Source organism: Globicephala melas, chromosome 3 (genome assembly GCF_963455315.2).
Source record: "Globicephala melas chromosome 3, mGloMel1.2, whole genome shotgun sequence".
Lineage (NCBI taxonomy): Eukaryota > Metazoa > Chordata > Mammalia > Artiodactyla > Delphinidae > Globicephala > Globicephala melas.
Genome location: NC_083316.1, coordinates 116,515,114 through 116,527,261, shown reverse-complemented (window position 1 = coordinate 116,527,261; position 12,148 = coordinate 116,515,114). Strand labels below are relative to the sequence as shown.

Genomic DNA, 12,148 nt, shown 5'->3' with positions numbered 1-12,148 from the left:
CAGGGCATATTTAATCATAGTCCCATTTGGAATCTTTTAAAGATTAAGGCCACAGGACAGTTAGGAAGGGGCCTGGCTTCTGGCTTTTCACTCCCTTATACTTACTACAAATCGTGGCTAGAGTTTCTACCACAACGTCCTGTACTAGAGTGCCCTCCTCTGGGACAGGGACCCAGGAGTTTGTCCGATTCCACCTTGAGGAGAGAGGGGAATCTTCAGGAAGTACCCACCTGTTCTCTGTGTGCCTCCCAAATCAGAGGCACTACCGAACTTAGGGAAAATTAGAGTTTCTTAGTACCTGCCCTACCTACCCAAAACCCTCAGCTTTAAGTTTTCATGCAGCAAAATGTCTATTATTTTTACTGGAGTTGGTGATTGTCAGATGTGGAAGCTGGTCCAAAGCTAGCTAGCTATGGTTAGCTGTAGTCCAACAGATAGTCAGCTGTTCTCTACAAAGGAGGGCCATTTTAGCAGGAAAAAACCCAAAACAACAACAATGACAACAACAAAACTTTCTTGGAATTTACCCAGGGAAGCCTGAAACTGTGCTACTGCGAACTTGAGATATTTCTATGGCCATGCATCAGTTTTTAGAGTATAACTACTGTCATACACATTTAAATAACAATGAAAAAATTTTCTATAGTGTGACTTTTGCAGGAACGTTGTTCCTGCAACTGCTTGTTCTAAACCTTCTCATATCCAGCCTAAAAGTAAGTGAAAGCATCAGAAAAGATAAAATGAGGAGAAAGCACAAATAAAACTTCCAACTCCATTTCTAAAGGTTGAGGAAAATACCATACACCTGAAGCCACTGTTGCTTTTTGAGTCAGAGGCCATAACTGGGATGGTTCTTTTTGGTCAGATAATCTAATCTTCTCTGAGAAGGTCCCATTAAAACTATTCTGAAGGATCACTCCTGTGCCACATTTTTATTGGTAACTTCATTCACTGTCTACCACTCCACTCACTAGAAGAGCATTTTTGAAAGGATCTTATTTTCAAGCACAACTGCTATTTTCTGCAGAGGATTCTCTTCATCTTTTGTCATGACTCTTTTGTAACCCAAACCAACTTCAAATTTAAAACGACAGAAAACAAAAAGCCTTCTATGGAAAAGGGACATGATCTATGGCAAAAGTTTCTCTTTCTCTTCAATTGTGATAGTTTGGTTAACCGTCACACCACCAGAGAATTTAAAAAACTGACTCAAGAAGCAAGATAGGGAAGCCATTCACATAAAATCTCTAAAATTAAATTTGTTTTAAAATAAAATAGAAAATAGTTTTCCAGTGTGAGACAGCCCACTTAATCCTTATAGCAAGTTAATGATTAGGCAAGTATACCTGCTGCTGAATCCTTAAAATGGCTTCTATCCCCCCTCCCCCCAAAAAATTCCAAGAGCAACCATAACCACCCCCACCAAAGGCACTGAAACAAAAGACTGATCTGTTTATATAGTCACATGAAAAATAAACATCTTTATTTTTTTGCCTACTTTATTTCATTTTTTTCAAATAAAATTTAAATCTGTACAAAGTATACTGTTACAGTATATATTTTGTAAGAATCAATGCCTAAAAGAATCACAATACTTCAATAAGCAGTACAGCAGACCTCGCTAGTTTCAGCTTTGATATTGAACAAACTCAAGCCGGCTGATGCACAACACATTTGCTTGGTTTCCACATGGTGAGTTCCCAGCACTGAGATGGGAGAACATGACAGCAAGTATGGTTATATTACAGCCCGACACACTGAGCTTCTTCATGTGATAATAACTGCACATATTTAATACAGAATGCTCAAATTTACTTTTTAAATTGCATTTGCTTACTTCTTAGTTGGAAAAATTCAGCATTCTTAATGGGGTCCCCAAACAGTGCAAATTAATGATATTCTACTGTATAATTGGCACATCTCCAATAAGGATTAACTTGTAAACTCAAAGAATATTACAACTTTGTCTTAAATTTTAACTAACATACATCTGGTCCATTTAACCAAAATCATTTTGGAAAGATATTAAAGAACAATTCTATTTCTGAAAGGATATTGTTTTGACCATTCTTTAGAGAAGATAAATTTTTAAATTGTCGTTAAAATGTTTTACTATAAAAATTTTACAAACTCGATTAGAAATTTCAAGATTATGATTCACAGCAGACAAATACAAACTGTTTATATTCCAACAATACCTACTCTTAGACTTTCAAACAGAGCACATCCATGTCAGCTGTGTTAACTAAAATTTTGAACAGTGTACTAAATTTATAAGTGGTGCTGGGTCTAGCAAGTGTAAATACACAGTATATTTTAATGAAAAGAATTGTCTTCTTTATACTTTATTTGTTTTCCCATAAGGAAACAATGTTTACATTCTTTAATAAAGTTAATCTTACATCAGAATATAACTTAATACTGTCAGCAACAGGGACCACACACAGTAAATAAGAAGCACATTTAAAATAAGTCTGAATTCACATAGATTAACATTTGTTGGTTAATAAAATATCGACAGTATTACAATCTTACAATATTTACAGTAAGAAAAATCTAGAGTAATATATACCTTTCACAGCAGGATTCCTTTTTTTAATTATTATTTCTTCCAGTTTGGGATTGTGTATACACGAAAAGCTCAAATAAAGCAACTCTGCAATATAATCTTAAAATAATGGCTACTGGGGGAAATTCTATCACAACCATTGAAAATAATGGTGACTTTTCACGGAGTCTGTGGCATCTGAGAACCTAGTTAATTAACCAAAGACTTGCTCAAACTAGCCTCAGTTACCCAGATTAAAGCTGCAGAACTCCGGCCTTCCCTGACTGCTAAAAACCCAACAGATTTTCTCAACATGCTATAAGAAAAGAGGGAAAATAGGTTTCAGTTCACACCTCATGGCTGGAAGCCTCCGGCCAGTGCACATTCCCCAACTTATGCTAAGAAGAGGGCCAGCTTCATCCCTAAAACACCACAAGAGTTTACCTTCCAACTACAGGGCACTGTGACACCAAGCTCACTCATTCCTCAACTTTCCAGCATTAGGATAAGGCATGAACTTGGCCTATATAATACACACCAGCATCTTAGAGACTTGGGGTCGGGGCAAAGAAATATACTAGTGCAGTTTGCACTGAGATCAACAGGGAAAATGGGAAGCGATGCATGTTTCCGATTAGAATAGCAAGAAGACCCACATCCCTAAACTGGAATTTGGCCAGGGCATCAGAGTTAGCACCCCCTCTCTGAGTACCACAAGCAATTAGGATGTGTGCTCTGGGCCTCCTCCAAGAGAGAGCATCTACAGTAAGTAACACCATGTGGGACATTAGTTCAGTGATGACTCCCAAGAAAGCAGATACAAGTCTTAAATCTGGGGCTGTCCACAGCACCTGAGGTCACTCATCAGAGCTGTGACCTGCCCCAACCCTGCTTACTTTAAGAGATCTGATGGGCACAGAGCACTCAGGGATACAGCTGCTGGCTACTTTGGACTCTAGATCTCACAGGTAATCAACAGGTATCTGGGATTGAATTAGCAGACTGTACCACAGCTCCTTAAACAGACACTGTCAGGTATGAAATCATGTCAAGCATGAATCTTCACTGTCAGGTCAGAAATCAAAGTGGGAGTCTTCCCACATCAGCCAAGGTTATTTTGTCAAAACCTTAGAGGAGTTGAACAGTTTTTCATGTTGCAAGTGATTAGTTTACTTATTTCAGTCAAGCTGGATTGGCAAACCAGACTGATTTATTTAGTTAGCTTTGTTTTTTTGATTCTTACGTATGTGTTAACCCAAAGCTGTTCTATTTGGGCTAAATACACTGACAGAGAAAATTCAAACAACAAAAGTTTTCAGCAAACTTCTGTGGCATTTTCTTTTTGGAAGTCAATGCAAGATCTAAAGGTATTTCTACCCAACAAAGTCTGTTTAAGTGTTTAATGTTATTTCCTTTTTGGTCCTATATAGAATGCTATGACTTCTATATAGGTCTGAATGCTGCTCCATGTAGATGCTTTCTGTATATCTAAAAATATATACTTTTCAGTAGTTCAATACATGGTTAATCTTCCCACAGAGGAAGATTTTTGTAATCACATGTTGCAAAGTAGAAAAACATCTCCTTTCTAAGAAAGGAAATACGTATACTTTCCTATTGTACACTTTTGAATAAGCCCAAAGGCATGCACCAAAAAATCATTATTAAAACTAATACATGCACTAAAATGGTATACAGTTAGACTTAAATAAGGTGCTGCTTTCTCAATTTTTAAATTTGAAGAAGATATTTTGTCGGTTGTTGACTCAAAGATCTCCCCCGCCCCCACCCCACTCCATGGCATCAAGAGAGAAAAATAAAAAGTAAGCATAAACCTTTAAACTATTCTTTACATGGGGGAAAGGACAGATATATCAACTATCTTATTTATAAACTGGATTCCCAGTTTTAAATAAAACCAATATTTACTGGTAAAAATTGTCAAAGCTAATACATCCAAACAAATGTTACTAGTAAATAATGTTCTACATAGAGAATAATTTACTTTGGTTTTATGCACCTTCTCAAAAATGATACCGGTGTCCCATACGTCACCAAACTGATGTGTTCCAGCAAAGTTGTAAGGCAAATCTTTTTCTTCCCTAGTGACGTCTTGTTTCCCAATACACAAAACTAAAATCTTTTGGTGAGAAAGGGGTTAAGATAATGGCTAACCCCTTGGCATCCTGAGCATTGTGGTTTATCAAACTCTACCCTGCTAGAAGCTGTCAGGCACCCTGACCCCTGCCTTGAACCAGGAGTGGCTCCCATGTCTAGAGATGCCCTGACTCCTTAAAAATAGCTCTCAGAACTTTGCTTCTTTTTTCCTTCTATCTGGATGTTATAATGTCTAACAAAGCTGGTTGGAATGTCACATTTTGCTAGTAGGGGCCATCATCTAACGATAATTCCAATCTGAAATGTTTTATGCCAATGCTTAGTTCTTAATTTTATCAATTAATTGCATTAAAATTTTCTCTACAGAGTTTACTTAGAGATCCTTAACTTGGGTTTCAGAAGATGTGTGATGCCCCTGAGGTTGTATGCAAAATTATCTGTATATGTTGTATTTTCTTTCTGGGGAGAGGGTCCATCACTTTTGTCAGATTATCAAAGGTATCTGTGACCCCCAAAAGGGGTTATAGGGACTTAGAGGGATACCCGTAATTCATTTTATAACAGGATTGGGAAATGGGGGCAGAAAACTAAAAATGGCCTCAAAAAAGGGGGGGGCCAAATTGTTGATCTTTTCCCTTTATTCACATTTGGGAAATAAGTGCTTCAAACTAGGAAAAATAACTAAGCTGATTAAATTCCATTTAAAAATAATCAAAGCCACTTTCTAAAATTTTTTCATTATCCATATATGGTAAATTTAGTCTCCAAGAAAAGGTTTGGAGACTGAATTTTTCTCTTTTCCCAAAGGAAGTTCATAGATATAATGCTGATCATCATCCACATTTAACCCAAGACAACATAAAACCTAAGACAACTCTAATGATGTAAGCCTTTATGATTTTGAATAAAGGATTATCTAGAGTCAAATACACATTTGTCAACCTTCATTTCCCAAAATTGGTCCATATTTAGATAACTACCGGGCACAATTCCACTAGATAAACCTAAAATCTGAACAACGGAAGTTTAACTTTCTACCTCAATTAAAAACAAAGCCACAAGTTTCCACAATAGAGTCCAGCCACAAACATTCACACTATGTCACAGAGAAGTTTCTCATTTCAAATACATCACTGAATTTTCAGCAGAATTTGCAAACTTAAGATCCAGAATGAATAGCAAAACATGCTGAGACGAGCATGTCAAGAATTAAAACACCAGCCCCGCCGCACCGCCCCCCCCACCCCCCCCACCCATCCAGAAACACACTCAGGCATTCCAAAAATAAACCAGATCTGAAAAGAGGCCTCTCACTTGTTGGTTTTAAGTATGAAGTGCCTAAAAGGCTATGGGAAAGGGAATATAAAACGAAGTAATTAAATAACTTACAAAATATAATTTTAGCCAAAACACATTTCTGTTCTATTGACAAAACTGTCAATTTTTTTTTTTTTGCAATTCCGAACACTAACTGTGTCGCGCAATCTCACTAAGACAAAAAATATGTTCACAGGTACACTTTTTGTTCTCCTACTCTTTCTAGAGCACATCTTGAGGTTATAATAATGCCTCTAGTTAAAATAAAGTCTCTTATCCCCTGCCACCCTCCCCTCCTCAAAAAGTGAGTCAACCTTGAATTCCAAAAAGGAATATTCATTTAATATAATTATTTCGATACCAGTTATATCACATAGACCATGAGGAAACTCCATGAGTATTATGGAAAACTACATGAAAGAGGGAGCTGCCACTTGCCACCCACTTCACTTTCAGCTTTTAAAGCCAATACCCAGCTAGACTCAAATCTCATTGACTTCAGTGAAAACAAATCAACACTCCAAAATCAGGCCATTTCAGGCTGGAAACTGGATCTCAAAGACACCACTTCATATGTGTGTGTGTGTGTGTGTGTGTGTGTATATATATATATATATACATGTATATATATATATATAATTTTTTTTCTATCCTAAGCTTTCAGTTTGTCTATTCAAATAGTCTAATAAAACTCACAGTTACAAAGGATTTTATTGGCAAATAAAGGCCCATATTAAAAATTTTATCAAAACAAATTTTTGTTCTACATAGCTAACACTAAGAAATATTTTCTTGGACTTATAAAGAATATTTAATTGCATATAAGTTTTGCTTTGGGAGGGATATTGAAAACATAATTCTGTAAGAAATTAGAAAAGACTAGAAACAAAAGTGAAAGTGACTAGTCTTAATTTTCAAAAAATCAAGTGCAAAGATAAATAGTGCAAATAATGAAAACTAGAAATTTTATAGGCAACTTTACAGTCTTTCCTGCTTTTGCACTTTTACATATTGACAACTTTATAAACCCTAACAACTGTATGCAGCATGGAAATGGGCTATCATTTATCTCCATTGACTAGACTCAAGGAAGCCTTTCAAAGACTTGTCTCACAGTCATTTAAATCACTGGTTCTTGACACAGGTTTGGGAATTCACTTCTTTTTAAACAATTCCTAAGGGAGGGGTTATTTAAGAAGGCTCTACACTGACTTAAGTTATAGTATGTAACTATAATAATTTAAAATCTGACACACAATACTATGTGAAAACCATAATAAGTGCCAACTCTACAAAATAAGTTAAAATAAAAATAATTCTTCTATTATTAATGTATTTGACATTTGTAAAAAAAAAAACCCACTACATTCCAAATACAAAATCAGAACCTCTTTTTTTTAGTTATCTTTAAAGAGGTTTTATCACTAACGTATACAGATTTGGGTAAAATGAAACTTGAAAGTAATCTGTCAAAATCACTGAGAATAAGTCCATACTAAACTAGAAAACAGAGTTAATCCAAATATATTTGAATTATATAACTTTAAAAACAAGTATGATAGCAACTCTTTATCTTAAATAATTTACAATGCTCCTGGGATACTGGGAACAGAAATCTAAACACAATCACTTCACCCTACAAAGGACGTAAGAACTTCCAAGATGTACTAAACTATATTATTAACACTTGCCACCAACGAACTCTTGAGAATTCTACAATTTTAAAGTAACACAGAAAGTGGGAGAACAAACAGAAACTTGAGTTGGGGGGGGGGAGGGGTGTGTGTTGTCTAATTTCAGAAATATAGTATTATTGAGGATCTCATAAGGTCTACAATGTTAAATGGTTGCTAGGATTGTAAATATAAAAGAAATAGAAAGGATGCCTAAAATTGCAATTCAGTGTTTTTACCCGGTTTATTGTCCTCTTCTAGAAATTCATGTGGAACAAAGGCTCAAGGTTCTATAAATGCAAGGCATAATATGGATCTTTGTGGACTATAAAATCAAATAATTTGATCTAAAGAACATTTTGAAAAGCAAAGGTAAACTACATTGTAACATGAACCCAGGAGAATGTAAGATACATATTTCTGATAGTTTAAAAATGGTAACGGTGAAAAAGTTTGAAACTTTATTTCTTCCCCTCAAAATAAGTCTCCAGCAGCAACTTGCCTTGACCAGGAAAGTTGCCATTCCACAATTGTGCTATTTAATTTGTCCAGAAAAGCAAACATCCTACACCTGAAAACAGATTTGTATATTGCATCATCACTATAACATCTAGTTACAGACCAATAGCTTTCCCATAACCAACAAGGGACCCATTTTCTGATTTTACTGAAACTTCCTTAGTGAACATCAACTTCATTGTCCTTAGCAAACAAACTCTCATTTAAGACTCCATCTCAGTGTCTTTTCCTACCTCCAGTAAAAATTTCTTCCACTTTACCTTGAAACCATTCCCTTGTATACCTCTCACTCTCCATTCATAAACACATTAAACAGCTCTCCTCTTTCTGCTCTCCAATTTCCAAACCAGTAAGTCTCAGCTTCCAGGAACTTACCCAAAATACACATACTTCTTACTTTCTTAAATTCACAAATTTCTTAACAATTTCAATGCTCTTCAAACTGCCAACTTAAGACTATGGGGAAAACAGCAGTCAGAAAAAACTACCCAATTACCTCATAATGCAGAAATCTTTCTGGGATCAGTTAGCTATGTTCTTTTCTAAGGCAGGAGTCAGCAATTTCTTTACTTCCTTCCTAAGGAGGTAAACTGGAGTGCCACTGGTAGGCCTATGGCAAGGAGAAGGATAAAGGAGACAAAAACAGGGGAAAAGGAGGATGGGAAAAAGAAAATTCCAGTGTTTATGGTAGGGAAGTAGCTCAAATGTCACCAACAACTACCTGCACTGGAAACTGCCCACCCATTCCAGCTCAAAGGGAGCTTGACCCATTCCCCAACATATGTCTATTAATTCATCAGTGGATGGCCATCACTGAGCTGGTCAATGTGAATACATAAGTCACCTGTTCCATAAATTTGACTGCCACTTCATAATAAGAACATCTTAAGTCCTCCTAGGATCCTTCTGCGTTAATCCAGTTTAGAGCAAAACACATGCTAACAAGAGTATTTCCACGTTTCTCAAAATTCTAGATTATAAAGGTTTGGTCCTTGAACTTGGAGGCTTCTAGACTTATTAAAGTGTACCCTAAATCAAGAAAATTAGACTCTTTAGCTTAAATTTTCTCCAGGAAATACTACAAAAATTTAATTAACAAGCAAATTACTAATAATCACCAAAACAAAGTATGTATTCATGAAAATGCAAAAATGTTATAATTCCAAAATGAGTAAAATATTTCTGGTCCATAAGAAGTAACCTTATTTTACACAGAGGCTCACCACCATGTTTCTACCTATCAAACAAGACAATTTTCCATAAAAGCAAAGCACATCAGGAAAAAAAAAAAGAAAGGGAGGAAGGAAGGGAGGGAGGGAGGAAGGGAGGGAGGGAAGGAGGAAGGTAGGGAGGAAGGAAATGCCAAACACAATATGGGGACAAAATAAAAATAAATAGCTATGAAATTCTTTTCAAGAAAAATGTTTCTAACAAGTGACGTTTGCCATACTCAACTTTCCTAAAGGCATATATTGCCTAGGACCATTCAACATCAAAATCTGGTAGTCAGTTTAGCAGCTGAAAGATGACAAACTGTTGGCTTGAAACCAATCATGTATTTCACTTTTCACCTGGTTGTCTTGCATTATGAAATTCTACCTGACCCATGCTAATGTTAGTTTAGATGATCTTCATTTAGCCCATAATAATGAAATTTCTGCTCAAAAAGAGTCTATCAAATGGCCTAGGCCTTAAATTCAGGTTTTGTTTTAGGATCAAATAACTCTTCAAATATTAAAATCAGCTTTTCTTAAAAATTTATTGCAAATTCTTCATGGTAATTAATGTTGCTGAGTGAAAACAGTAATTTTAATAGAGGTGAATGCTTAAGCTTTACATTAATTTCACTATGAATGGCCTAAATTTGGTTAATTTTCAATGAAAATAAACAGAAATATTATATGACTTAAAAGTGGATAAACTTCAACGACAACTTTGCACAAATAACTTTAGTGAATTTATTCACTTAAGGAATTCTAATAAATTCTCTTTCCTATTCATTCCACTCTCATGGGGAAGTGTGTATATATATATATATATCATTAAGATATTCAGATTTAGGGATCATCAACTATAAATGTTATACTCAGAGTTATCACCAATTTTTCCAAACCTAAGTTGCTAAAGATTCTCTTGTTTTAGCATCCTTTTACATAGAAAGCCGGATCTCATTCTGATATTGAAAATGAAAAAAGTCATCAGATTTGGTATCTCATTTTTTATGGGGGAAAAAATCTTAAAAGTATGTTCACATGTATAACAAAACAAATCGTGGAGCTATGAAAGCCACCAGAACAATTTCAGAAATCTCCGTTCTGAAATCATATGGAAATGTGTGTATGTGTAACATGAAAAAAATGAATGGGAATATTGAAGAGAGGGTGAACCATGTGTGGGAGATAAAAATAATCATGCCCATGGTGGGGTCAACCATGGCTGGCAGATAATCCAAAATATCATAAAAGAAAAATGTGTTAGTTTAGAAAGTTTCAACATTGCCAAATGCAAAATGTTAAAGCACAGAAAAAATGAATGAGACAACCCCCACAAACATCATTTCATAAGAAAAAAAAGTAGAAAAAAGTGACCTGTACATCTTTTTCAATATACCAAATCTTAACTGACTTAAAGATTACATAAAGTATTTGGGCCATGGTACCCACCCAGATTCTCATTATCAACAGACTTATCTTTTCCCCTCCCTTCCACCCAAATTTAGTTGTTTTCCTGCAGAAAAAGCACAGCATTCCTATATTAATAAGTATAAGAAATGAAAACAGTGAGTACAACTGATATAGATCCATTGACTTTTATTACAAATGTACTTGATCACTTGGCTTCAAAAAGTTTAAAATCAATACCCTATTTTCTGTATGCCAGTACAAAGCAAACTGTTTTACAAATTAAATACCTAAAAATTTGACAAAAATATTAAAATTTGATGAAAAACAATTATAAAAATCCTTAATCTCTCTCTTCAAAAAAGGAGGCAGTCTTCCCAGTCCTATTGTACAATATTAATAATATTCACCATTTTTAGAATAGGTAGCTAAATTATATTTTTCTGTTAGCATACAAAACTCTTAGACTAATAGATTTTATTTGTATATGCTCCAGTTAAGTTTGTGAATGCCATCTGATTGCAATATAATCAACTATCTTTGAGTCCTAATTTACACTTATTTAATAATTTGCATAGTTTAAAAGGGATAAAGGTTATTCTATAACTAATTATCATAGGCTATTACAGTGCTATTTTTCAAGGCAACAAGTATTTGCTCCCAAATGAAATTATCGTCTTTAGGCAGGGGTTAAAATTACTAGCAGCTTTCTCCATTACCTGAAAAATCAAACTGGAATAGTTATCCATCTCTAGATGTGAAGACCTAAAAAACACATTGATACATTTTTCACTTTGAGTCAAATTTCAACCCCTGAATGGGACAACTAGAAAGTGAGACTTTCAAGGTTTTTTATTTCCCTGTTGGTTTTGGTTTCTACTCTCCATGGCTTTTGAGAAGCTGGAAAAGTTTGTCTTTCCTGACTCACATTGTCTTTTTTTCCATTTGGCAAATATTCATCTACCTCCAATCTGTATCTAGTGGAGGAAAAGCCAACATGGCTTTTCTTATGAACTTCCTTTGTTGTCAAAGGCATGTATAATGATTTCTACAGTTCTGGTTAGTTAACTTTAGCTCCCTCTGTGGCTGGATGACTGCTGTTTCCAACATCAGCATGATAAATAGGAGGCACAAATAAAAAGTAGCTTAAAAAAAGATTTGGTGACTTAAAAGAAAAAACAAAAAAACCCAAAAAAACGAACAACACTAAAGCACACACACTTACATGGGCATTTCAAATCTGGTGGCTGATCTCTGGATTAAATTACTTGACAATGTCTCTCATTTTAAAGAACGCAATGCATTTCAAGTGTTCTTTTATACTTAGGCAAATAATACAGTTTAACCAAGTT

At 35.1% G+C, this 12,148-nt stretch overlaps 1 protein-coding gene across 1 annotated transcript; it reads right to left on the bottom strand.

Annotated features, from left to right (window-relative positions):
• Nucleotides 1-1,461: 1,461 nt before the first annotated feature.
• On the bottom strand, nt 1,462-5,896 carry IGIP (IgA inducing protein). Its single transcript, XM_030869428.2, has one exon. The coding sequence runs from the start codon at nt 1,787-1,789 to the stop codon at nt 1,628-1,630; it is 162 nt and encodes a 53-aa protein (XP_030725288.1). The 5' UTR covers nt 1,790-5,896; the 3' UTR covers nt 1,462-1,627.
• Nucleotides 5,897-12,148: the final 6,252 nt, after the last annotated feature.